Source organism: Aureobasidium subglaciale (genome assembly GCF_000721755.1).
Source record: "Aureobasidium subglaciale EXF-2481 unplaced genomic scaffold scaffold_7, whole genome shotgun sequence".
NCBI classification, from domain to species: domain Eukaryota; kingdom Fungi; phylum Ascomycota; class Dothideomycetes; order Dothideales; family Saccotheciaceae; genus Aureobasidium; species Aureobasidium subglaciale.
In genome coordinates this window covers 313,975-338,158 of record NW_013566988.1, presented here as the reverse complement: position 1 = coordinate 338,158, position 24,184 = coordinate 313,975, and the positions used below count along the sequence as shown (strand labels likewise).

The following is a 24,184-nucleotide window of genomic DNA, read 5'->3' as shown; positions in this document are numbered from 1 at the left end:
TAACTATGCGCAGACCGAGGCTCTTATCGTGGCATTTCGGGTATGCGACGATCAACTCAGTAATGGTATCTGCACGGCGCGTGTTACCTGGAGAGTAAGGCTCTGGATGTTGGGAATTTCTGATAAAATCCTTCAATTCGGAGAAGCTCAAGTAACGGTCTTCTGCAACAAAGAATTGCCGTGCTGGCGGACAATGCCATCAAGAGTGTTTCTGATTTGCTTGCAGCCGTCGACGCCGACGGCAATCATGGCTTCGAGACGAGCGAGCTGTACTCTGGTCTCCATCATGAGGACGCTGATCTTGTCATCGGTGCCCAGAGTTGCAACAGTCAGGAAAGGCAGTTCTTGCTCTTCCATGCCGTTCAGATCGAGCAGAGGGTCGGCTTGTTCGTCATTGGAAGCGTATGAGGCGGTGCTACCAGCTGTACAGGCTGAGATGTAGTCGGTCATGGGGATACCGGCGTCGATCAGGGCAAGAGTAGAGGCATTGATGCAGGCAGCTAGCAAGGAGCCGTCCTGGGATAGGATGTGCAGATTGATGTTGATTGTGCTGTGAGGATATAGTTGTGTCGACAGGGTGTCTGCAAAGGCCGAGGCGATTGTATGTTGCATCTCACTTGTGCGCCTGTCCATGTGGTTAGCTGCCTGTCGCATGATTGTCCAAGCCAGCGCAACTCACTTGTCACCTCTTCCACGTCTCTTGCGCTCGACACCACTGAAGCCAGCCAGACCGATCTCGACCTCGATCTTTGCTTCGGCATTGCCGGTTCCTCCTATGCGACGTGATTCCGTAGGACCAGTGACTGTGCAAATGACCTTTGTGTTGCCCATCTCAAGGTAGCTGGATCCATCGGCCGCCGCCTGTGTCGACATCTGTCCATGGCATCGTCGCAATTCGTTCCATCTCCTTCCGTCCAGGCGCAGATGCGCAAGCGTGTATGATGATGTGTCCAGAGGCATTGTTGGATGTGTGTGTGGTTTTTCTGTTGATGTGACAGCTCTTTCTGGTAATAATTAATCTTTCTTTTTTTGTCGTCATTGCCCTTCGACCACTTCGGCTGAGTCTTGGCGTGTCGCGTCTCTCGCGCTTCTTTGGTGTTTCCTTGGACGCTGTCTGCCTCTTTGTCCAACTCGTGCCTTCAACACCTTCACGATTTCACGAGGCAACGTTTACATGATGTTGACGCGACTTGAATGTATTCCAACACCATACAAACACCGCATCCCGCCTTGAAATCTCCGCTTGACTTTCCTCATCCACATCCATCACCATGTCTTCATACAGAGACGCCACTCGCTCTCACAGAAGAGATCATAGACTCGATCGCCAGATTGAAATCATGGATGAAGGAGATGCCAGTGATCTCAGTGACCTGGATATCGTCAAGCATACTGCCAGACAAGTCAGCTTACTCGACACTCTCAACGGATCAGATGGCACAGACAGTGATCTCCTAAACTCGGACGACTCTAACAAAGCTGCTCGAAAGCGTCCGAGGGATGACGACGGTGATCGACTGAAGTTTGATGTTGATGAAGACCCTGACGATGCCTTCCAAAAGTTCAAGTCTCGCAAGTCCGACCAACGCAAAGCCGATGCCGCTCGAGCAAAGAAGTCAAAAGCAAAAGCCAACGCCATTGTCGGCAGGAAAAAGCAGACTTTACTTGAGACGAAGAAACCGCACCAGCGAAAATTCAGAAGTGATACCTACGGAACCGATTCTGAAGATGAATTGCCCGAAAGCACTTTGCCCGCATTCTTGCAGACTCGAAAGACCAAGTGGAACCAAGACCACGAGAAACTCGGAGAAAACGTCCTTTCGAAACCTCCCAACTATGATGGCGTCTACTTTTCGGATGATGAAAGATTGGAAGTACTACAGGAACGACCCATGTTTCGCGATATCGAGCCTTCACAACCCTACGAAGATGTTGAGATGAAGGACTCGCAGGGTGTGATTCCCGCTCCCATCGCCCAGTACCTGCGAAACTATCAGATAGATGGTGCCAGATTCTTGCACGAGCTCTTCGTGTTCCAAGAGGGCGGTATCCTTGGTGATGACATGGGCTTGGGCAAGACCATCCAGGTCATCGCTTTCCTGACAGCAGCTTTCGGCAAAACTGCAGATGAGCGTGACTTCAAACGTATGCGCAAGATGCGACGTGGTGGTCATTGGTACCCTAAAGTCCTACTCATCTGCCCTGGTTCGCTAATGGACAACTGGAAAGCAGAATTTGATCGTTGGGGCTTCTGGCACTACGACAGCTACCATGGAACTAACGCAAGTCGTGCTTCCTCACTCTCCGCAGCCAAGACAGGTAGGCTTGAGATCATGATCACGACTTACACAACGTATCGCATCCAACGTGACGAGATCAACATGGTCGAGTGGGACTGTGTCATCGCGGATGAATGTCATATCATCAAGGAACGCAGTTCGGAGACCAGCAAAGCTATGAACGAGGTTAACGCCTTGTGTCGAATTGGCCTTACTGGCACTGCTGTACAAAACAAGTACGACGAGTTCTGGACACTTCTCAACTGGACCAACCCTGGAAAATTCGGCACCATGGCTGAATGGCGAACAGCTGTCAGTGGCCCGCTCAAGATTGGGCAGTCTCACGATACTACCAACGCACAATTGGCAATGTGCAGGAAGGTCGCCGTGAAGTTGGTCAAGAACCTGCTACCTCCTTACTTCAGACGTCGCATGAAGTCTCTGATTGCGCACCAACTACCGAAGAAGACTGATCGAGTGGTCTTTTGTCCTCTGTCAGAAGCTCAGTCGGAAGCTTACATGAACCTCGTTGAGAGCGACAAAATTGACTACATCCGACGTTCCTCTGATCCTTGCGACTGCGGCTCTGACAAGAAGCGAGGCTGGTGTTGTTACAAGGAGATCACCGACCGTGGCAAGTGGCAGCATCATGTCTTCCCTATGATAATGGCTTTGCAAAAGCTCTCGAATCATCTTGCTCTGCTATGTCCACAGAGCAGAGACTCGCAAGAGATGCAAGACAAAGAATTGGAGAATTTGCAGTCAGCCTTGCCTGACAATTGGCTCGAAATGTATCACAACCGTGATCAGATTACCAATTTTGCCAATGCAGAATTTTGTGGCAAGTGGAAGGTGTTGCAAAAACTCATGAAGTTTTGGCACGCGAATGGTGACAAGGTTCTTGTTTTCAGCTACTCTGTCAGACTTCTGAAGATGCTACAGATGCTGTTCAAGTCGACTACCAGCTACAATGTCTCTTATCTCGATGGAAGCATGAAGTATGAAGATCGTACCAAGGCAGTCGATGACTTCAACGCCAATCCGTCCGAGTTCGTCTTCTTGATCAGTACAAAAGCTGGTGGTGTCGGTTTGAACATTACTTCGGCCAACAAAGTCGTCATCTTCGATCCGAACTGGAACCCAAGTTGGGATCTTCAGGCCCAAGATCGTGCTTACCGTATTGGTCAACTTCGCGATGTCGAGGTCTTCCGCTTGATTTCTGCTGGTACTATGGAAGAAATTGTTTACGCTCGTCAAATTTACAAACAGCAGCAGGCGAACATTGCTTACAACGCGTCCACTGAGCGTCGCTACTTCAAGGGTGTTCAAGACACAGCTGACAAGAAGGGCGAAATCTTCGGTCTTCTCAACATCTTCAGTTATGAAGGTGAGAACCTTGTCCTCCGTGACATTGTCAACAAAACAAACATTGCCGAATCCAAAGCTGGCGTCAGTGTTGTCGGCCTAGACACATCTCAGGACTCTGACGATGATGAAATGGATGATATCGCTAAAACTGACGATGCCTCAATGTTGCAACTTGCAGCTCAGATCACTGGTGAAGGCCGCAAGAAGAAGCACGATGACGAGCAAGACAGCGAGACGAAAAGACAAGCCCGTGCCATTCAAGCCATTCTCAACATGGCAGGTGTCGAATACACCCACGACAACAATGATGTGGTCGGCTCCTCAAAGATGGAAGCTCAACTTTCTAAGCGAGCCATGGCCGCAGGTACTGACTTCGACCTTTCTAACGAGTACGCATTCGAGAAGTCTCAAGGCGCTAAGAACGAACTTGAAGACGAGAAAAAGATTGCGTACAAGTACAAGCCGCCTGAGTTTGTAAAAAAGAGACTCTTCTGCTCGATGGCGGAGTTCTATGGATTCGCAGATGCTACTCAATTTGCTCTGGCACTTGAGGGCTGGAGCGAACAGCGAAAGACCGATTGTCTCGACAAATTTTACAAGCACAGGAGAGAAGTCCTTGAGCGTGACGGTGCTGAGGATGAGGATGAGGGTGGAGAGAAGTCTTCTTTCTTCGAGTAGAACATCTGCACTCGTAGATAAGCTATTGTCTACCTCTGCCAGACGCAGATCGATGACACAATGAACATACTATCTCGACTTGCTTTTACCGCCATATCCTTTTAGACTACGCAGTTCTCACAACAGCTTAGTCGCACTTTCCCAATGATGGAGTTGTCGTCTAAATTGCACCTTCCGAGACCAAACCTGTCTACTCTTGTGTAGTTCAAAGAAGCAGCGATCGTGGCCATTCTTTCCTAATGCATTAGTAGCACTTGCATCGCTCCTTTTTCCGGTATCACGTCTTCACTCTTTCCCAGAACGCCATGTTTTGGTGCCATCACTCCTTCCACAGAATTTCTTGGGATGTGAATATGTCTTCTCATAGCTTTATGTTATTCTCGCATTCATCATGGGGGAGAAATGAGGGGACATGATTCCAGTATTTGGGTATGACGAGGTACATCAAGGAGGGATAGGGTATAGTCGACATTCACAGTAGGAAGAGAGGGTTTGAAGAATCAGACTTACCGAAAAGCAATGATAAGTATGCGCATTTATGACTTGTGATTTGTAGAAGATACGACCGGTAGATGGATACGAGAAGGAGCGATTGAGTAACAAGAAAGGATGGGGCGGCCGACCTACGGTCAGGGAAGGAGCGAGTTGACATACAAGGGGGAAAGAGCGACCCGGGGCTACGAGACTGAAAGGAGCGAACTGCTCTGTTCTTTTCTCACACATTGTTGCGTACCTGCCTTGTATTGCTCTATCTGGTACCCACCTGCAGTACTTCAAGGAACGAGAGAATGTAGATCCGTTGTGAGAGTGAAGGAAAACTGATACGACACACATGCAAAGGTTTGAAAACGCTTGTATGACAAGATTTGTATGCATGAAGAGAAACTGAAAAAAAAAAGGACAAGGGGTATACTCCTCGAGACGGTAAAGCGCAAGAAAAGCAAAAAGAGAACAGACAACGCTAACAAGGCCAACAACGAAAAACGCCAACTTGCAATGGGATGAATGGGTAAGGTCGTGGTATGCTGCCTACCGCACATTCTTATCCCGTACCGGCATATCCTTTTTCTGACCTTCGTCTCCAGCAGTGCCTCGCTCGGGTGCGAGTGTCGAGGCTTTGAGGTTTGTATCCCGTTCTTGACTCTCTGTGTGTACGGCCAGCTCGTCTTCGAAATTGCCTTCTCCTTCCTCTTCGACACCTTCGAGGTGTTCTCCCCAGCCTTCAATCTCGGAGAGCAGGCGCACGTATTCCTCTGGCACGAGGCCTTGTTCTCCTGATTCGAGATCCATGGCTACTAACCAGCCTTGTCCGTGTCTGTAGCCTACTTGGATGATCTGACCTTCACGGAGGGCGAGCTCGTTGCTATTCTCGGGGACGAAGTTGTAGAGGGCTAGGGAGGGACCGGCGAAGGATTCGTCCAAAGAGGTGGATGTGGGGCGGTGTGCGTGGCCATCGTGAAGATGGTGTAGGGGACCGCCAGGCGCATCAGCGGGATCGCTGCTATCTGAGAAGGGCGGTTCGAGTGCTGACAGGCGGGCGTGATGGCGGCTGAAGAGGCCTTCTGGCGAATCTGTGTAACGGTGCGCCGGCAACGTGCCTCCTCCAGTGCTCTTGTTGTGAATACTGCTTTCGTCTTCCGTCTCTTCCTCTTCCTCTTCTTCTTCTTCTTCGTCATCAGTGCCTGGGGCGAAGAAGCCTTGACTGTCAAGCCCTGGCACTTGATTGCGCGGCCCGCGTTTTGTGGTACTTCTGCCCCTTGACTCCTGCGCCGACTTGCTCTTCCTGTGGTTCTTTGCCAGTTTGCCGGCACCTTTGACATCATCATCACTGGCGTCGTCGTCGAAACTCGTTGAGGGCAATTGGTCGCCTGCGCCAAATTGAGCACCGCCATCGCCGCCCCAAGGACCAGCACCCCAGCCACGCGGGTCCCAACTTCCGATGGGAGGATCACTGAGGCGTCTGCTGGAGGAGAAAGCGGAAGTGTCGTCGGAGCCTCGGCTAGCAGGCTCAGGTGAGGGGCCAAAGTGAAGGGGATGGAATTGAGGATAGGCAAAGTCGCGGACCAGAGCATACGACAGCGACGAGGGGAAGACGGGGAACAGCGATGATGCGGGTCTCGAGCGCTGTGATGTGTGACTGCGCGTCGACATGAGACTGCGACGGATGCTTTGGCGGTTGGCGCTTTGGGAGGAGTTGTTGTTATTGTTGGTGGTGGAAGTGGCAGGGCCTGTGTTTGTGGTAGTCGTCGTCGGTTGTGTCATGTCGGGTTGTAGCAGGCCCGCCTGTTGGAGTGGTGGTGGTGTTTGCTGCGCCTGCGCTTGTGTCTTTTGATTCGTGTCGCTTGACGACATGACCTGAGTCGTCATTGTATCTCCTGCTCGTCTCTTAAATTCTCCGAAGCCTCCAGCAAGGGTTCAATGGCGCGCGCTGATGCTTTCACACAAAGCTCTGCTCTTGTTTTGTTGTCTAGGCGTGGCACAAAAAATAGGCCTTCCGCACTAACACGACGTGTACAGTGCGTGCGTCTGATGGCAGCGTAGACGTGAGAGCCGCGTGTCCAGCAATCCGTTTCTCTTCTGAGTGACCGTCCCGAGTACCTGACCCTTGTTGAACCTTCAAAAAGCCCCCCACGATGCAGGAGCGGAGAGACTGAAGGGGTATCTATGCAAAACGTGACCCAACTGTGAAACACGGTCATGCAATATGGGACAAGAAGGAAGGAAGGACAGTTGGCGACAGGATGCGATATCAAAGAGGCTCAAAGGAAGGAAGGAGCCCTGGAATCTCGCCTAGTTGTTGTTGAAGACAGAGCAGCAGCCCGTCAAGTGTGAACCACCAAGCGCCAAAGCTGCTTGACGGCCGAAGACCGAAATAGCCCACCAAGCCCTGTCAACCACGACAAGGTCTCCACATATCAACTACATACGCAACCGACCACGACTCTGCACTTCCTTCCCTCACCACTCCCCTTCTGTATTCTCCTTGTGCCTCGACCTTCCTTCCATCTGCGACTACGTAGCCCACATCTGACTGCTCCTGCCTCGTATCCTCCGCCAAGAATGACCCTTCTGTTTCACTTCCCATGCCACAGAGGACCCGTATCCGGGTCACAAAGGAAAAGCATATCATCATCTCTGAAACATAGTGTCATCTTCGAACACACCTTGCCTTCTCGGTAGCTATACCTCGTACATCTTCAACATCAATTCAAACAGCATCATCACGTCTCCGTCTAGTCACTGTCGGTACGGGCACCCGCGTTTCATACCAACCATATATATCTCGCGTCCATTTCTGTACCTCCAACCCGATGCATGCAGAGAGAAAAGGTCATGGTCCAGTCTCTTTCACCGCTTCCCATCATCTGGTACTGTCCACTGCCTTACTGGCTTCATGCAATACCTACATAAGCGTGCATGTGTTTCATCTCTACTCCGTGTCCAGATCTACTACTGGTGGTCGAGATGCTGTAAGGCAAGGTCCGTGATGAGCTGGCTAGAATCCGGGTCCATCTGATATGAACAGGCGGACGACATGTTCAAGGCTAGGAACAGGCGTATCAACTTCACGACATCACATGCATAGTGAGTAAGGCGAGCCGATCGTCCATACACAATGGACCAGCATAAAAGGTATTGAAAGACGTCAAGTGTTTTTTTGGTGAAAGTTTCTTTGCTTTTCTCATGAAACCCATGCTTCCACCCTCTTTGTTTTCGAGGGCAGAACGGGTGATTGTTTAAGAAAGACATGTGCACTGCCTGAGAAAGTCCGCAGTGCCCTGACATGTTGCTTCCTCAATTTTTGTTCGATTCGACACAGCTCCCCTGCGTTCTCTTTCCTTTGACCGTGCGAGTTCACATTCAACGCCCAGAAATGATGGTGCAGAAAGTCGTTTGTCGAAGTTAGATTTCATCCCCAGTACCCGTGAAACATTGTCTAGTAGAACCCTCTTTTGATTTGTACGAGAATTTACATGACAACACCGGAGTTGGAGGCGATACGCTGGAGTATGTGTTAGTTTTGTTGTGATCCTTTGCAAGTGTCCAGAATGGGGATATCTCTTACGGGCCAAAGTTCAGCAGCCTCCTTTCCGACGGGGCCAGTGATGGCGGAACCCTTCATCTCACCCTTGGGGTTGACAATGACACCGGCGTTGTCCTCGAAGTAGAGGAACATACCGTCGGCACGTCTCCAGGGCTTTGACTGTCTGACGATGACGGCGGGCATGACCTTCTTGCGGAGCTCAGGCTTTCCCTTCTTGACGGTGGCCATAACCATGTCACCAACACCACCAGCGGGGAGACGGTTAAGACGAGCACCGATACCCTTGACGGAGATGATGTAGAGGTTACGGGCGCCAGAGTTGTCGGCGCAGTTCATGACGGCACCGCTGTAGAGAAATTCGTGTTAGCCGTATGTTTCTGCTTTTCCATCTTTTCAAGGTTGTGCATGTTCGGATGTGTGTGTCGGTCGTGTGTAGTTTATTCGAAGAGTTTCAGGAGGTGATCGGAGAGTGATTGCGAAAGCGTTCGGATAGCATTGCGATGCGCAGATGAGGGAGGAGGTGAAGAGTTTTCTGTTCGACGTACACAGGCAGACCCAAGGTCATTCTCAGCTTGTTACCGGAGGTGGAACCACGGCTATATGACGCAAACTCGTCAGCATTTCTTCACTTGTTTCACAGTCGCCGTAGCTCATTGCACACATACCCGCGACCCATTTTGACTGTTTATTAGTATGAACGGTGGGGAGTTGAGGTAGACGGTGTCGCTTCGTTGCTGGTATGAATCTCTGTGACCGACTTCGACTTCGCGACGCAAATTCTGTGCGCCAAGGCATTTGCCGCAATTGTTCCGACCCCGCCAAGCCGCATCAGGGATTGGATGCCTTCTGGACTTTGACTCCGACAACTTCACTTTTACAAGAGAACATCACTTCTTTGCGCATTTTGTGGAAATGTAACCAGACTGTGCAGGTAACTGTAGAAGTCATTCTGTCGAAAAGTCACAGTCTGTTGGAGTCTCTTTTCTTCCTCTCGTCCTCGCTTATCAATCGTCCATCTACACACTTTCCTATCCAAGCAAGTCGTCCATGGCTCCTCCAGTCTTCTGCCCGCTGTACTGAGGCGCAGATGGGGTAGCAGGACTGGACGAACTAGTTGTGCCCCAGATACCAGCGCTAGCCTTTTGCTTGGCCATGTCTGCCATGGTAGGTCCCTTGTTGCTAGGTATGCCCGACTTCTTGAGGTTGGTACCAGACAACAGGGCAGCGAAAGCATCTCCGCTAGCCTTCGGCTTAGGTGCGCCTCCAATGGGCGACTTGATGCCGGGCGATGCCACTGTAGACGCCGGCTGTGATTGGGTGGCGTTGACAGATGTGTAGTAGTTGGGTTGCGCGGCTTGGAATCCACCTGCACGTGTTTGAGTTGCCGACATTGGAGATGCAATGTTCTGTGGCGGTGGTGCTGCTGCGCCTGTGACTGGTGATGTGGTAGAGAAAAGGTTGGTGAAGGCAGCGTTGTTGGTGCCCTGTCTTGGCTGAGGCTGAGCGTATTGAGTGTTGGGTGCTGCTGCAGAGAGAGGAGGTGCAATTGCTGTGTAGTTAGGGGTGTAGTTGGGCTTTGAAGGTGCTGCGAGTGCTGGAGCGGGTGCAGCAGCTGGAGCAGCAGATTGGAAGTCGTCGAAATCGTCGTCATCTGCACCACCGGACTGGAGTGTACCGAAACCATCATCAGCTGGCTGCTTGCCATTGGAAGACATGGAAGGCATGGAAGGTGCTGCAAGGGAAGTCGGTTCGTCACCAAAGTCGAAGAGGTCAACCTCAGGCTCCTTGGGTTTAGGAGGTTCGGCCTTCTTTGCTGCCGCCGCTGTTGATGTCTTGGTTCCGGTCCTTGATGATTCTGTCTTTCTTCTTGGCGGTGCAGCTGCACTTCCTTCGTCGTACTCATCGTACTCATCAAAGCGATCTTGACCTCTGGTGCGACTTTGGCTGCGCTCTTCCCAGTCATCTTGTACTGTCTCGCCTCCGAAACCACCACCATCACCGTAGACTTGTCTCGTGGCTCCTCCGTAGCCTCCTGGGGCAGACTCGCTACCAAAGCCTCCATATCTGCTTGATGTGGACATTGAGCCTCCAAGGCCCGCGCCACCTTCAACACCGCTATACTTGTTCTTGTTCTGTCTTGCCTTCTTACGCTCAGAACGAATTCTGTCGACATCACTGAGCAGGTCGGTGAGCTCCTTGGAGCGGTTGCGGACGTTGATTCCCTGATCCTTGCCGTTCTGGTCAATGTAGTGGAATTGGCGCAACATTTTGATGAGGGAGAGGTGGGATCGGACGTCGTCGATGACTCTTTCAGAGCCGTTCTTGATCAGGAACTCGAGCAATTGGAGGGCCTGCCAGGTTTTAGACACGTTCCGAATAGTGTAACCATCTTGCTCACCTTGTAGATCTGTCTCCATTCTTCGGCTGTCTTTTCAGTGAATCGCTTGTAGATCATGGGCATGATCTCGTTAAGAATCTGGCTGTGACCTGGTCAGAGAGGGTATGGTAGAGGTGTCGCTGCGTGCTATGTCATACTAGTTGAATGTTCCACTGGCAATCTCGTTCATCATGGTCGTAGACGCGCCCCAAGGCTCATTGTTGGTGGCTTCTCGGACCTGAGATATTGTTTAGCAAGAATATTTTACGAACAAAAGACGAAAAGACTACTGACCTTGGACTCCATCTCTGTGTAGTTCATAACAGCTAGACGCTGGTCAGTTGCCAGCCTCCTGACTGTCGCTACATCATCGACATACCATTTTGCACTTTACGAACACCTGCCTTCAGGTCGTAAAGTGTCAGGTTGCTGACCTGACTCTTCAAGCTCTCGAAATCCATCCTGCGCAGTGGTTCGCTATGATGTTGCTAATCGGTATAGACGTGACACGCTGGTGGTCGCGCTCAACTTATTGACGTCGCAGCGGCCGCCCCGGATTTGACGGAGGTGCCAAGTGTTGCTAACGCCAGAACAAAGCCACCATCATGTTTCACATTCGTTGCCATCGATGGTCACATCTAATGCATTCGAGTGAGAACATTATTCAGCATACATGAGCTCGACAAGAGCTCGAGGTCATGTAAGCTCACGGCATCTGGGAAACATGTTTAACTGGGCTGCTTAATACTACTTCTTTCGAGTCAAGATTTGTGTGGCGTCCCGTGCGATCGGGGATCATTCTGGTGGGCACATGAATGTTTTCGAGAAAACCTCATATCTTCTTCCACCTGCAACTGTTCCATCTCTGTACAGACTTGACATATCTATAGACTATTGAAGTCGTATCATTCCAATCGAAAAGTTTTTGATTGATGCCGTCGTCTTGCGAATGTCGATTTTATCTTCTCGAAGGTTGGTTAATGCCCTCACCCTGTCTGGTCGGCTGCGTCATCGGCTCATGCTGGAAACATCGATACATCAGGTTCAAGTCTGCAGAGTACAAGTACAGTATCTTTCACCACTCGATTTGACTCGTGTTTGTATGCCGAATAGCAAAGTCAAGTCCAGTCAACAGCATTCAGCTGCGAATGTATTTGTCTGTGCATGGTGGCTTAGCCCCCCCCCCCCCCCCCCCCCGCCTCACTGTTATGAGCTAAGCTTCGAAGCTGGGTGATGAGCTGCAGGATCGATGCGGTGAGTGAGGGGTCCTGAGATGGACATCCCTCTGACCAATGCAGCAATGCGTGAAAGCCGATTACATGGCAGATTCAAACAGTCCATCACTGTCAAGAGAATGATCAAAGTTTTGTCACCCAACACATGAAACAGGCAGAAGTTTTGGAAAGTGATGTGAAGATCTACAGAGTGATGCAAAGGTCGTCGGCGGCAATTCCCGAATGCAGCCCCTCATTACCTCAGATTTCAGTCGCTGCCCCGCCGCTTCTAGCTCTTCTTCCGCCATCTTCTTTCCACATGTTCTCTCTCCGAAAGACCCCAACCACTTTCATCAACAACTCATTCAAACAACAAAGCCGACTTTTCTCAGCTTCATCCGCAAACATGGTTCAAAAGGTTTACTTCGACTGCACCTGGACCGGTCCTCAGGTCAACGTTGATGGCAACGGCAAGCCCACCAACACCGACCGCGAGATCAAGCGTAAGTCAAAGACCCTGTCCCAACATCAATTCACCCGCAGATGGCTGATACCATCTACAGAGCGCTCCGGCCGCATCAACTTCGAGCTCTTCGACGACGTTGTCCCCAAGACCGTCGAGAACTTCCGTGCTCTCTGCACTGGCGAGAAGGGCTTCGGCTACTCTGGCTCCAAGTTCCACCGTGTCATCCCTGACTTCATGCTCCAGGGTGGTGACTTCACCCGTGGCAACGTAAGTGAACAAGCCATCAACCATCTTCACGATGAACAAGACTGACAATGCATCACAGGGCACTGGTGGCAAGTCCATCTACGGTGAGAAGTTCGCCGACGAGAACTTCAAGCTCACCCACAACAAGCCTTTCATGCTCTCCATGGCCAACGCCGGCCCCAACACGTATGTCTAGTCTTTATCCAAGCATCACACTCAACAGCTAGCTAACATCTCTCCACAGCAACGGCTCCCAGTTCTTCATCACCACCGTTGTTACCAGCTGGTTGGACGGCCGTCACGTCGTCTTCGGCGCCGTCCCCGCCGGTGACTCCGCCTCCATGTCCGTCATCAAGTCCATCGAGGCTTGCGGTTCCTCTTCCGGTGCCATCAAGGGTGGCGGTGCTCCCCCCACCATCTCCGCCGCTGGCGAGGCTTAAGCGTGTCGTTTCCACCCAAAGCGTCTTTTGACTTGGCAAAATTAGAATACGAGACATGAACCTGCAGAGAGGATGGAAAGAAAACGAGAGCCAAACTCTTGAAAGCACCTGTGATACATGAAATTGAAAGCAAACGTGCATTTTTTTTTCTCCTTGCTGATATGAATCTTATCCTCATCTCGTCGTCATTCTTTGCTTTGTGATACACCGCCTTCTCAGCTGGCCTGTCTCACGCAAAACTCACATCATACATATCATCTGACAGACAGCTCTCATACTACAAGCCATCAAGGTCTTGTTTATGTGCTAGCACTTCTCCATCGGCACCTCAAATAATCTCGACACCTGGTGACATACCCATCACACCAGTAACGTGAAGCACAGCGTCAATCAAGAATTCAAAGCCAGGGCCCGATACAATGCACCTCCCCAAAACACATCCAGCAGACCATAACGCATATAATTCGCATATCTATCCTCTCAAGAAGCAGCCTAGTTTGAGGCTCAACTCTAAGACGTCCTGCTGCTCTGATCCAGTCTCCTACCATCAACGTTACCTCTAGCCCACTCTTCTCTCCTTCCTTCTGAATCTCATGGATTAATGATCTTGTCATGTCAAGCATATGAGTACTTCTTTTCCGCTTTTCCAAACATCTGTTGTCCCTGGAGTAAACTTTCCAGGGGACTCACGATATTTAGAGGAACAGACTGGTCGTTACATTTCTTCTCCATCTTTCCGTGCTTGAATCTTCTTCATTTACAGGATACTGGTATATCCACCCTCATGAATGGTCAAAGCAGGAGAACGACTAGGAGCTATAGAAAAGCACAGTCATATCTTGCACCGATGTCTCGCGCAGAGAGTCGAGTACACAAACTATCTCGATGACATTGCTGCGAGTTGGAGAAAGTATCGTGCCTCAAGACAGCTTCAACTAGGATAGAATGGTACACACGGCGAAGGTGTAAACGATACAAATGTCTCAGCTTCTATCTGTGTGAAGGCTGGAAAAATGGAAGATACGAAGCTGTGAGACTGGCGAATTTACAAGGCTTGACACTGCAAACATGTTGATGGTTCAGTCTATACAAAATAGATGCAGGAAGTGGTGTGCTTGAATCGCAAGTTTTCATCTGTTGAAGGAATAACTTCTGGGTACTAAAAAGCTGTCATAATATAATAACGAAAAGAACGAATCGCAATGGAAAAAATATCACTAGGGGCCTATACCGCCCAGGTTATCACTTCCCGTCCTCCCACACTTCTTCCGACTGAACTTCTCTCTCCACACACATGATCTATGAGTCAGCATCGTGGAACTCTTCATCAAAGCCTTCGACACTATCTTGACGGTGGATGACGGGTTGCAATGGTTCCTTGAGATCTCCCAGAGTGTCCAATGGAGAGGTCTTTTGTTGAGGAGGCTGTCTGGGAGCAACGCCGCCCGAGTGACCAAAGTCGACAAGATTGCTGGGACCAGATGGAGCGGGTTGGAATTGTTGTGGAGTCTGGATCTGCTGTACCTGCGGCTGCGGTGCAGGAGCAGCGATGGAGGCTGCTACGGGAGCTGCCACAGGAGCGGCTGCAGGAGCTTCAGATCTAGGTTGCGCTTGAGCTTGAGGCTGTGCGTGTGCCTTCTGGCCTGGTAGGATAGGTGCAATAGCGAGGACCTGCTTGACGATTTCGTCGGGAGTCTTGCCGTCAATGTTGGCATCAATGACCCAGTCGAGATTCTCCTCCCCGTCCATGTCTCCGGGACTCTGACTGGCTCCAGCTCTTGTTTTGCGGAACAGCTTGGGATGCCACTCTCCGTGCTCTCCACGCTCTGCGGCTTCTGCGCGCTGACGGTCTTCAATAAAAGACTTCTCGTCAGTGGCAGTCCTCTGGTCGGCGACCTTGATGGCCTTGGTGACCTTGTCCCATAGCTTTTGCGATTCGCGATCCCCTTGCTCTTCCAGCGGGCGTGCCTTGGGATATGAGGGTCTTGCGTGCGATGCGTCGAAAATGAGCTCCTTCTTGCCAGTCTGCTGGTTGTTAGCGTTTGTACATCTGCTAAGTAATGACTGCCACTTACTGTCAAGTTCTTGATGTACATCTCCTTGTCCCAGTAACCACTGAGCTCAAACAGATTCTTTCCACTCTTAGTGTCCTTGATATGGCCACCAATAGCGTTGTATGTTCCAGTCATCCAGCCCTTGACCTTGAAATCAATCTCGGCTTCCAGGCCCAGTTCCGGACAGCGGACGTAGGCGTGATCACCAAGCTCGTATTTCATCTTGCCGAACAAAATACCTCTAGCATACATATTGGGCTGGGTAATAAAGTATCGCTCGTTGCGGTTTGTCATACGCATCACTGCGATACCTTCCATGAAGCTTCCAACAGAGTTGCCCAAGAACCTACTTCGGGGCTTGAGTGTACCGTCGACACGGATGTGGTGTTCGGGGGCTGCGAAGAAGTAGCTCGACTTGGGAGGGTGGTGAGATGTTTGCTCCGAGATGTAGTAGCCGCGCGTATTGTCGGGGTAGTCCCAGTATCCGGTAAAGGTCTCGCCGAGGACGGGGTTGAGAGGCTTCTTGACACCGCTGTGTCTTTGTTAGCTGCTGACTGTTGCCTAGAGCAGAGAGGGAACTCACGGAGGCTTGATGTGCCATCCGCTCAAGTAGAACTTGGTCACGGCGACAAAGCGCTCGACAGGATCATCGATACCAGGTAGGGTAAGGAGAATCTCGGGGTGGGCCATGAAGTTTGTGATTCTCTCCAGCATAGATCGAGGCTCGAGGATGAAGGTGGGCAGCGTCACTCTACTCAGGTCGGCGCCTGGTCGCAACTGGCTGATGATGTGTGATAGGACTACGGGTCTCTCGTCAGTCGTCTCTCCTTTGGGTACAGAGAATCAGGCAGCGCATACCATTACCCTGGTCCTGGTCAACGACCGTCTCATCGTCGGCGGTTGTGTCTGGGCGGTCGCCCTCGACAGACGATCTGTTACCTGCGGTGTTCCTTCTCAGCCCGAGAGTCATTTTGTCAGGATGAAAAACTTGTACGAACTAGCAGCCGAATGGCGTCTATGCGAATGTCCAAGAACCATGGTCGTATTTTATTAATGTCCCCTTGTCACTCCGGTGCTAGAGGAAGGATCTGTGCACAACGCCGTCGGTAAGGCTACCAAGTATCGGTTCGTGGGATCACAGTAGTTGAGCTTTCCGTCAAGTCTTCACTTTCTCCTGTCCGCTTTTCTGTAGAGTAGAGCAATGAGAATCTGTCGTCACTAAACGTTGGCCCTGTTACGTATTTACAGAAGAACCCAGCTCCCTGACCATCCGCAGCCGCTTGTTTGTTCCTGCCGCTCCGAGGGTTAAAACATCTGCCTACGTCACGAAGTCTTGGCATTGACTGCCATTTTTTGTTCAGCTCCTCAAGCTTCGTTGTCAATAGAAATCTGCAGGGCCTCTTCATGGCCGAAAACAAGGCTATCAGATTCACCTCCACGACACGTTTTGCATAGCAGCTCGACAAACCAAGCTGCAGACATGTCGGGCGGCAACTCACAGCTGATGCTCTCAATTGGGCACGAGCAGGAGCTCTCAAGCAACCCCTCATCCACCGTATCCCGTATTCGTCCTCTTCTCCGATCTAGCCTCGCGATAATTTCCTCTCTTATGAAAATCCTCGCAATCACCACATATCCTTGTCAGGGCCGGTCTGCATCCCATAGCATCGTGCTGTACTTCGGATAGGTCACGTCCGTATGCTAGCCATCACCATCGGCACCTCGGATGCATAAGCTGCCGCCCGTGAGAAGCTATCTCGACTCGTGCCCCTCGTCTTGACATGTGATTTGCTTGAAGCCTAGTTTTGGTCAAACCATAAACATGCATGCTGGCAGGATAGATTGTTCTGATACGAGCTGGTATATACTGTATAGTCGTAACTTCGTAGTCTTCATACTTGCAAGCTTCGTATGAAGCTCACTTATGCTTTCGAGGGATCACTCGAGACCGTCTTCTCGACAAGCTTCGCGTCAATCTTCTTGCGTTGCTCTTGAAGCTTGCCCATGAAACCATCATCTGCGGTCTTGTTGCCCTGGTGGTCCCACTCTTCAATGTGCTCCTCGATTAATCCCTGGCTGTTGAGCTTGAAAGTCAACTTGCTGTTGACAGTCTTCTCGGTACCCTCCTTCTTGAATGGAATAGGTGACTTGAAGACGTAATGCTGTGTCAGGTTCAACTCCAGTTGAGAAGGAGTCGATGATGCGAGGACTGCGACCTCTGTTCGTGTGTTAGTATGGATCCTACTAGCAGATAAGCATAGGACGTACCTTTGGTTTCACTACGCGCAAACACCTTGGGCATGCCGTTGAATTGCGACATAATGCTCTCCTTGCCCTTTGCGATGCTAACAGGGTCGTGGAATGTAGCCGTCTCGGCGTAATGCGTGTAACTCTGCTCATTGGGCTCGCAGCTGTAAAGCTTGAGGATGTCTGTGATGAACTTCTGTTCCTCCGGAGTAGCCTCTCTGGTGGGGAGAGTGCCTTGCGATGACTGAGTGAAAGACATGTTGATGTGTTTGGTGCTTGACTTGGTATGATGTATCAAAAGTTAGAAAATGAGCCTCATCAAGCAGCACTTAAGTATTGTTTTGTCTGTTTGGCAGGCGACCATGTGATGATGATGAGCAACGTCATGATGTTGAGGGTGATCGACATGGAGATGTCCTCCACAAAGAAGCCTTCGAGACGTCAGTGGACCCCTTTGTTCGAGTTTCGTTGGACCCTCTCCCTGTTCACGCCGTATGCCTGTACCGTTGTCAAAATCAAGTGCTGCCCGTACGAGCAAAAGAAGAGCTGCATTGATCTCAAAAGAGCAAAAGAAAATGGACGACTAGGGGATCGAACCCTAGACCTTCAGCATGCAAAGCAGACGCGCTACCACTGCTATTATGGGGTTAGTACAAGATTTTAGATTACGGGAAGGTGGGAAGACTTGCCGCCAGACGCCCAATCGGTTGATGGCTCGCGATCTTGGATAGTATATATATCTCAACCAACAAATCCAACAGCACTGTCGGGTCAAAGCCTGGTTGGCTCTCATATCGCCGTGACAACACCTTGCAGATTGTGACATGCAAGTGGCCGGACACTGATGCCTCTATGCGGACATGTATTTGTGTCAAAGACTCGCTGCTAGCACTCAACAGCTAGCTGGCAGCCAGAGCGAGCAGACAATGTCGAAATTGTCTTCTTCACCGCCATCCTCAGCGGAGAGCATAAATGACACAAGACGCGTTGAAGACGACTATCACGCCGAGACAACGATCGAAGCGCCCGGCCAAGATGTCTTTGACGCTGTGCCAGATGCTGAAAGAGACACAATTCTGGTGGAATCTCTCGATGACAACGATGATGAAGTCTTCAAACTGCGAGCGTATCAAGATGAAATGCTTGCAGAAAGTGTGAAGAGTAACGCCATCATCGTGCTGAATACAGGAGCCGGCAAAACACACATGTAAGTCAAAGATATAGAAACAATGGATGTATGTCGAGAAGGTTTGACGTAGGCCACCCATCACAACAGTGCACTTGCCAGGACAAGAGTCGAACTGGAGACGGTTCATTCAGACAAATTGGTCTGGTTCCTGGCTCCCACAGTCGCCCTTTGTCATCAACATCACAGGTCTATCACGACAAATTTGCCAGCATATCAAACAAGGCTTCTCACAAGCGAAGATGGAGTCGACAGATGGACCGATCAAACAGTCTGGGACGGTGTTCTCAAGGATATGAAAATCGTCATCAGCACGTATGGCGTTCTTTACGACGCTCTCTGCCACGGATTCGTTGCTATGCGGAGACTATCGCTCTGTGTATTCGATGAGGCACATCATTGCACCAAGAAGCATGCCTCTAACATGATCATGCAACAATTCTATCGGCCTGCTAAAGCTGCTGGTCAACACGTACCACGGATCCTCGGTCTGAGTGCCAGCCCGGTGATGAATGCAAAAGCTGGAGGTCTAGAGATGCTCGAGGCCAATATGGACAGCCACGCTATTACACCTAGATTGCACAGATCTGAGTTAATGCAATACGTGCATGTCCCCGAGCTCATAAAACACTCTTTTGACAGCCGAGAGCCTATGGATACTCCCGGCTCGCTGCGAGAAGCGTTGACCAACATAGTTCACAAATACAAGATCCGCGAAGATCCATATCTGCTCGAAGTCATGCAGACTGCAGGACCCGAAATGAAGGCTACCAAGGACGAGATTCTCATGTCACGAAAGACTTACTGCACAGACCAGCTTAGGGCGCTTAGAAAGCGTGCAGAGGTTATTGCAACAGACATCAGTCCATTTGCGTCAGAAACATACATTGAAGCATGTCGAGACAAGTTTCTCGCAGGGATCCGACAGAACGATGCCACATGGATGCCGGAGCTCTCAGATAAGGAGAAAAGCCACCTTGCAAAAATTCTCACAGCTCTTCGGGTCGACGCTCCCTTCTTAGATCCGACTGTAAGTCCAAAGCTGCAACTGCTCTTGACTATTCTGAAAGAAGAGTCCGGACCATACTTTACGGGTATAATCTTTGTCGAGCAGCGAGCTGTGGTTTCTGCTTTGGCAGATTACCTCACTTCTATGCCGGAAGTGTCACAGCTCTTCAACATTGGCACTTTCGTGGGGGGTTCTAGCTCATCAAAGAAGAAATCGACTATTGGCGATATCAATAGTCCGAAAGCACAACAGCAGACACTTGACCACTTCAGGATAGGCAAGAAGAATCTCATTATCGCGACGAGTGTGCTCGAAGAAGGTATCGATATATCGTCTTGCCAGACAGTCATCTGTTTCGATGCTCCCCTGAACCTCGTTTCTTTTGTACAAAGACGAGGTCGAGCCCGAAAGAAGGACTCAAAATATATCATCTTGCTCGCGGAAGATGACAGCAAAGGCGAACCAGCGAAATGGTCCCAGCTAGAAGATCGAATGAGGGCAGCATACGAAGACGAGTACCGAAACGCTCAGCTTGCAGCTCAACTGGAGCAGATACATGAAGCAGAGGACAAGAAGTATAAGGTTCCTAGTACTGGTGCCCTTCTTACCCTCGACAATGCCAAGTCGCATTTATACCACTTTTGCGCCACACTTCAGACGGCTAGTCATGTTGATCACAGACCGATCTTCGACTGCAACATAGACGCAGAAGACATGGTGACAGCGAAAGTGCTTCTTCCTTCTCCAGTGAACAAAAAGTACAGAACAGCTGTCAGCGCGCACGGGTGGAAGACAGAAAGAGCTGCGATGAAAGATGCGGCATTCCAGGCTTGTGTTGCATTGCATCGTGGAGGTTTACTGAACGATCATCTGCTTCCTCCTCACATCCAAACTCCCGATCAAGCACGTCAAAACCGACCTGGTCTAATCAAGGTCGCGAAGAAGATCAATCCTTGGTCGTTGGGTGCAACCGACTCTTGGTTCAAACATGTGGTGGAGCTTGAGATCGAAGGACAGCCTAGCGTCTCTATGGCAATGTTCCTTCCTGTGGAGTGTCTGGCGATTGGGGACATCGCGCTTCACTGGAGTATGTGGGTTAAAGGTGTCGCGAAGATTGGTCCTAGCCAGCCATGCACACTTAGTTCCAGTGAAGTCATACAAAAACAGAAAGACACAGAGATGATGCTGCTATCCGTCTTTTCGTCTGCCGATATTGTAGATACGCATGGCAAGTACGCTGTGCTTTTTGAGCCACAAGACCAAACACCTGCACAGAAGATCAGCAGGAAGAGTCTACCAGCGAAAGAGGTCCTCTCGGTGGCTCAGTCAGCCGCTGATGTAGGTCTTGTACATCTCGACGGACAACAAGGCCGAAGTTACGTCTTCGAGCACATCCTAGGCAAAAACCAGCAAAATTTGGAAGTCACCAGATTCCCACGCAAGCGCGACTTCCTAACTCGACCTGCCGAAGAGTCGAAGAAAAATCAACTTGTCCGAGAGACTTTCGCCATCGACCAGTGCACTATCAATGTACTTCCGGCGAAGTTCTCCATCTTCGCTGCCTGCGTACCGTCAATCTTGCACAAGATCGAGACTGCTATTCTCGCCACTCGTTTACAAACCACTCTGCTAGCACCGGCGGGTATTCGAAACCTTCAAATTATCATTGAAGCTACCACGTCGGGTGCTGCCGACTTTACTGCTAGTTACGAAAGGCTGGAATATCTGGGCGATGCAATTTTGAAGTATTGTACTCATATCCAATTATCGGCCCAACACCCTGAGTGGCCAGAAAGCTACTTGACTGCTGAAAAAGCAAGAACTAATGGTAACGCATCGTTATCAAGAGCAGCTCTGAGTAGTGGAGTGGACAGATTTGTGTCCACGACCAAGTTCACTGGTAACCATTGGAAGCCGCCGACACGCTCCATCGACCAGACTGATCAAAACGACAAGACCGTGGATAGAAGTACGAAGACACTTGCAGATGTCGTAGAAGCTCTAATAGGCGCCTCGTACATCGATCAGGGTCTAGAAGGCGCGCTAGCCTGCATCAAAATCTTCCTCGCGGGCGAACAATGGCTACCTCACACAACGTGTCAATCCACCCTTCTCGTCAACACGCCTCCTCTGCAGGCCATCCCACCTTTCCTCGCCACAGTCCAACAGCTCATCAACTATACCTTCACTAACCCCTCTCTACTTCTAGAGGCCCTAACTCACTCCTCATTCTCTTCCAACGAATCTCTATCCTACGAACGACTAGAATTTCTCGGCGATGCAGTTCTAGACGCCATAGTCGTCCCAAAATTATTCTCCACCCAACCGCCACTCAAAAACCATGAGATGCACCGAATGAGACAAGCACTTGCGAATGCTCATATCCTGGCGATCTGCTGTCTTGAACTTTCCCTGCCTGCTCCTCGCCTGGACCCTGTGGTTATGCAAGGAGAAGTGGGGCTGCAGGAGACAACACATGAATACCATCTTCACTATTTCTTACGCTGCGGTGTTAGTGTACAGATGCAAAGACAAGCTGCACTGGAACGCTATACACTTCTACGAGCACAAATCCTTGAACAACTGGAGGATGGACATGAGTATCCATGGCCCGACCTCTTGCGTCTCAAAGCTCCCAAATGGATGTCTGATATCCTCGAATCTCTGCTTGGAGCCATTTACGTAGATTCTGGCGGCGATCTAAAGCAATGTGAAGCTTTTGTGGAGAGATTGGGGCTGTTGAAGATGCTGGATAGATTTCTCGAGGAGGGTGTACAGGTGGGGTTCCCTAGGGAGAGGCTGGGTATGTTGGCGAACATGAATAGTATCGAGTATCAGGCGTATGAGGATGGACAGGGAGGCTGGGGCTGTAAGATCTTTGTGGGCGGCAGGGAGATCGTAGATGTAGGTGGCTGTGTGAGCAGGGAAGAGGCGGAGGTCAGAGGTGCGGCGACAGCTGTTGGGGTCTTGCAAGAGGAAATCATCAAAGTCATGCAAGACGGCAACGCGAGTCGGGATGCTAATGGCAACACTGACGTTGACCAGAAGATGGTAGATGTAGAGTCCTAGAGACAGCCGCTGAACAGCAGTGCTGTGTGAATCAATGCACGATCCCCTGTCAATGGACGAGCGTCAAGGTCGCTCAAGGGGACGTCGATTTTCAATATTCGAACTCGTAAATAGTAACTGATCATAAGATATACCGCTACTTCCAAACACCATTATGCTTTTCAATGGCTACGTCCCAGGAGGAATAATTCTCCACCTCTCCACCTGCCTTCCCAAATCATTCATTCTCTCCAAAATCCATACTGCAAATATCCTTCCACACACTTCCCAATTCTCACGACAACACCCCTCGCAACCATATCTTCAACCTCACGAGAAACCGCCTCGGTCAAATCCTCACAGTCGGCGCAAAGTCTATACTCTGGATCCGTAACACCATTACACATTGAACAATTCTCAGAGAAGTGTGCGCAACTGCAGGACATTTCAGTCATGACGCCGCATTGAGAGGGTGTGTCAGCTCCACTATGCATATAAGCCTCTGTGTAGAGATTGAGGCGTATTCCTTTATTACTCGTATTCTTGACAAACAGCTCAAGTTTTGCCATGGTTTCTTGAGTTAAGGAGACTAGTGCCGAGGGCTCGAGGACGTATGTTCCTGCATCGACGTCCGTTTCGATGAGGTCGTGTTGGCGACTGGTGAAGATGTCGTGGTTCCAATTGTCGATGGTGATGGTGAGTATGCAGTGGTCGTGGATTTCTTGGGTGATCTGTAGCTTTGTGTTCAAGATAGGTGGAAGACCATCGCGGAAGATGTGATATGGTTCCTCCATGGTGTATTCGTAGATCTGCTGGCGCATTCCCAAAGGTAGACTGAAGAAGTTTGCTGGAGTTGTGCGAGGTTGCGACGATAAGGTCGAGTCCTCAGTACTTGAACTCGTCATCGAAGACGGAGACATGGTGGTCAATTGAGAGACAGTTAGTAAAATATCATTGATAGACATGATTGTAGATAGAGAAGTTTTGAATTTCGTGGAAACTTATTTCTATCGTTGCAATAGGAGATATGAGTCCTCATGTTTTGTCTCGTCATAGAGCATCAAGCTGCTAGAGTTTGTGAGTAATAGAGCCACGTGGTGGCTCTAATGGTCTCCGCGGAAAATGAGGCGGACATCTCAAGCGCATGAGTTTTGTCCCACGGCTTTGCTGCCAGATATGAAGTATGCACCATACCGACTTACCATGATGCGCCTACGCGAACCGTTGCCCAAGTCGAAGTTCTCTGGACCTTGACAGAGAGGATGATCACCGAGCGGTCGTCTGGCAGAGAAGATAGCTTCTGCCTGTGAGCAAGTTAGCTCCTGTTTCATGTTCGTAAACCATGATGTGATTTTGAATAATTGACAAGGTATCAGAGTAAAAGGTTGTAATCCTCGGGTCGCCAGAGTAATAATCATAACAACCCTCAGGGATTTTGATTTTCGTTTTGTGTAAAGCATCATGCTAGGGAAGGGGCGTAGAGAGAGAGAGATAGCAACATACCTGAATTTGGTGTACGGGACCTGC

At 50.2% G+C, this 24,184-nt stretch overlaps 10 protein-coding genes across 10 annotated transcripts; 3 read left to right on the top strand and 7 right to left on the bottom strand.

The window, feature by feature from the left end:
- Nucleotides 1-147: 147 nt before the first annotated feature.
- Nucleotides 148-960, bottom strand: AUEXF2481DRAFT_3939 (uncharacterized protein; the record flags this gene model as incomplete). The annotated part of the gene is made up of 2 exons (XM_013489355.1): nt 148-625; nt 680-960. 2 exons carry the CDS (start codon nt 958-960, stop codon nt 148-150), a joined length of 759 nt encoding a protein of 252 aa, XP_013344809.1.
- A 380-nt stretch (nt 961-1,340) lies between these two features.
- On the top strand, nt 1,341-4,808 carry AUEXF2481DRAFT_96644 (uncharacterized protein; the record flags this gene model as incomplete). The annotated part of the gene is made up of 1 exon (XM_013489667.1): nt 1,341-4,808. One exon carries the CDS (start codon nt 1,341-1,343, stop codon nt 4,323-4,325), a length of 2,985 nt encoding a protein of 994 aa, XP_013345121.1. The 3' UTR covers nt 4,326-4,808.
- A 546-nt stretch (nt 4,809-5,354) lies between these two features.
- AUEXF2481DRAFT_3937 (uncharacterized protein) lies at nt 5,355-6,692 on the bottom strand (the record flags this gene model as incomplete). The annotated part of the gene is made up of 1 exon (XM_013489354.1): nt 5,355-6,692. One exon carries the CDS (start codon nt 6,690-6,692, stop codon nt 5,355-5,357), a length of 1,338 nt encoding a protein of 445 aa, XP_013344808.1.
- Nucleotides 6,693-8,295: 1,603 nt separating this feature from the next.
- On the bottom strand, nt 8,296-9,046 carry AUEXF2481DRAFT_3936 (uncharacterized protein; the record flags this gene model as incomplete). Its single annotated transcript, XM_013489353.1, has 4 exons — nt 8,296-8,328; nt 8,392-8,716; nt 8,916-8,966; nt 9,036-9,046. The coding sequence occupies 4 exons, from the start codon at nt 9,044-9,046 to the stop codon at nt 8,296-8,298; spliced, it is 420 nt and encodes a 139-aa protein (XP_013344807.1).
- Nucleotides 9,047-9,398: 352 nt separating this feature from the next.
- On the bottom strand, nt 9,399-11,208 carry AUEXF2481DRAFT_3935 (uncharacterized protein; the record flags this gene model as incomplete). Its single annotated transcript, XM_013489352.1, has 5 exons — nt 9,399-10,721; nt 10,769-10,850; nt 10,906-10,985; nt 11,042-11,073; nt 11,127-11,208. 5 exons carry the CDS (start codon nt 11,206-11,208, stop codon nt 9,399-9,401), a joined length of 1,599 nt encoding a protein of 532 aa, XP_013344806.1.
- A 1,158-nt stretch (nt 11,209-12,366) lies between these two features.
- Nucleotides 12,367-13,178, top strand: AUEXF2481DRAFT_38698 (uncharacterized protein; the record flags this gene model as incomplete). Its single annotated transcript, XM_013489501.1, has 4 exons — nt 12,367-12,464; nt 12,525-12,694; nt 12,753-12,859; nt 12,918-13,178. Coding segments are annotated over 4 exons (571 nt in total), but the record flags the coding sequence as incomplete, so codon positions are not given.
- Nucleotides 13,179-14,412: 1,234 nt separating this feature from the next.
- On the bottom strand, nt 14,413-16,137 carry AUEXF2481DRAFT_64325 (uncharacterized protein; the record flags this gene model as incomplete). Its single annotated transcript, XM_013489584.1, has 4 exons — nt 14,413-15,138; nt 15,189-15,699; nt 15,751-15,967; nt 16,026-16,137. 4 exons carry the CDS (start codon nt 16,135-16,137, stop codon nt 14,413-14,415), a joined length of 1,566 nt encoding a protein of 521 aa, XP_013345038.1.
- Nucleotides 16,138-16,903: 766 nt separating this feature from the next.
- On the bottom strand, nt 16,904-17,785 carry AUEXF2481DRAFT_638597 (uncharacterized protein). The gene is made up of 2 exons (XM_013489666.1): nt 17,436-17,785; nt 16,904-17,385 (listed from the first exon to the last, which is right to left on the bottom strand). Exons 1-2 carry the CDS (start codon nt 17,671-17,673, stop codon nt 17,090-17,092), a joined length of 534 nt encoding a protein of 177 aa, XP_013345120.1. The 5' UTR covers nt 17,674-17,785; the 3' UTR covers nt 16,904-17,089.
- A 555-nt stretch (nt 17,786-18,340) lies between these two features.
- Nucleotides 18,341-22,678, top strand: AUEXF2481DRAFT_64295 (uncharacterized protein; the record flags this gene model as incomplete). The annotated part of the gene is made up of 2 exons (XM_013489582.1): nt 18,341-18,621; nt 18,691-22,678. 2 exons carry the CDS (start codon nt 18,341-18,343, stop codon nt 22,676-22,678), a joined length of 4,269 nt encoding a protein of 1,422 aa, XP_013345036.1.
- A 221-nt stretch (nt 22,679-22,899) lies between these two features.
- Nucleotides 22,900-23,622, bottom strand: AUEXF2481DRAFT_28382 (uncharacterized protein; the record flags this gene model as incomplete). The annotated part of the gene is made up of 1 exon (XM_013489429.1): nt 22,900-23,622. One exon carries the CDS (start codon nt 23,620-23,622, stop codon nt 22,900-22,902), a length of 723 nt encoding a protein of 240 aa, XP_013344883.1.
- Between the last annotated feature and the right edge of the window lie 562 nt (nt 23,623-24,184).

Bases quoted from the DNA above. Each gene is read 5' to 3' on its own strand.
- AUEXF2481DRAFT_638597 (XM_013489666.1), bottom strand. From the start codon at position 17,673: ATGTCTTTCACTCAGTCATCGCAAGGCACTCTCCCCACCAGAGAGGCT. The intron at 17,386-17,435 runs GTACGTCCTATG...ACACACGAACAG, and splicing joins TGCGCGTAGTGAAACCAAAG to AGGTCGCAGTCCTCGCATCA.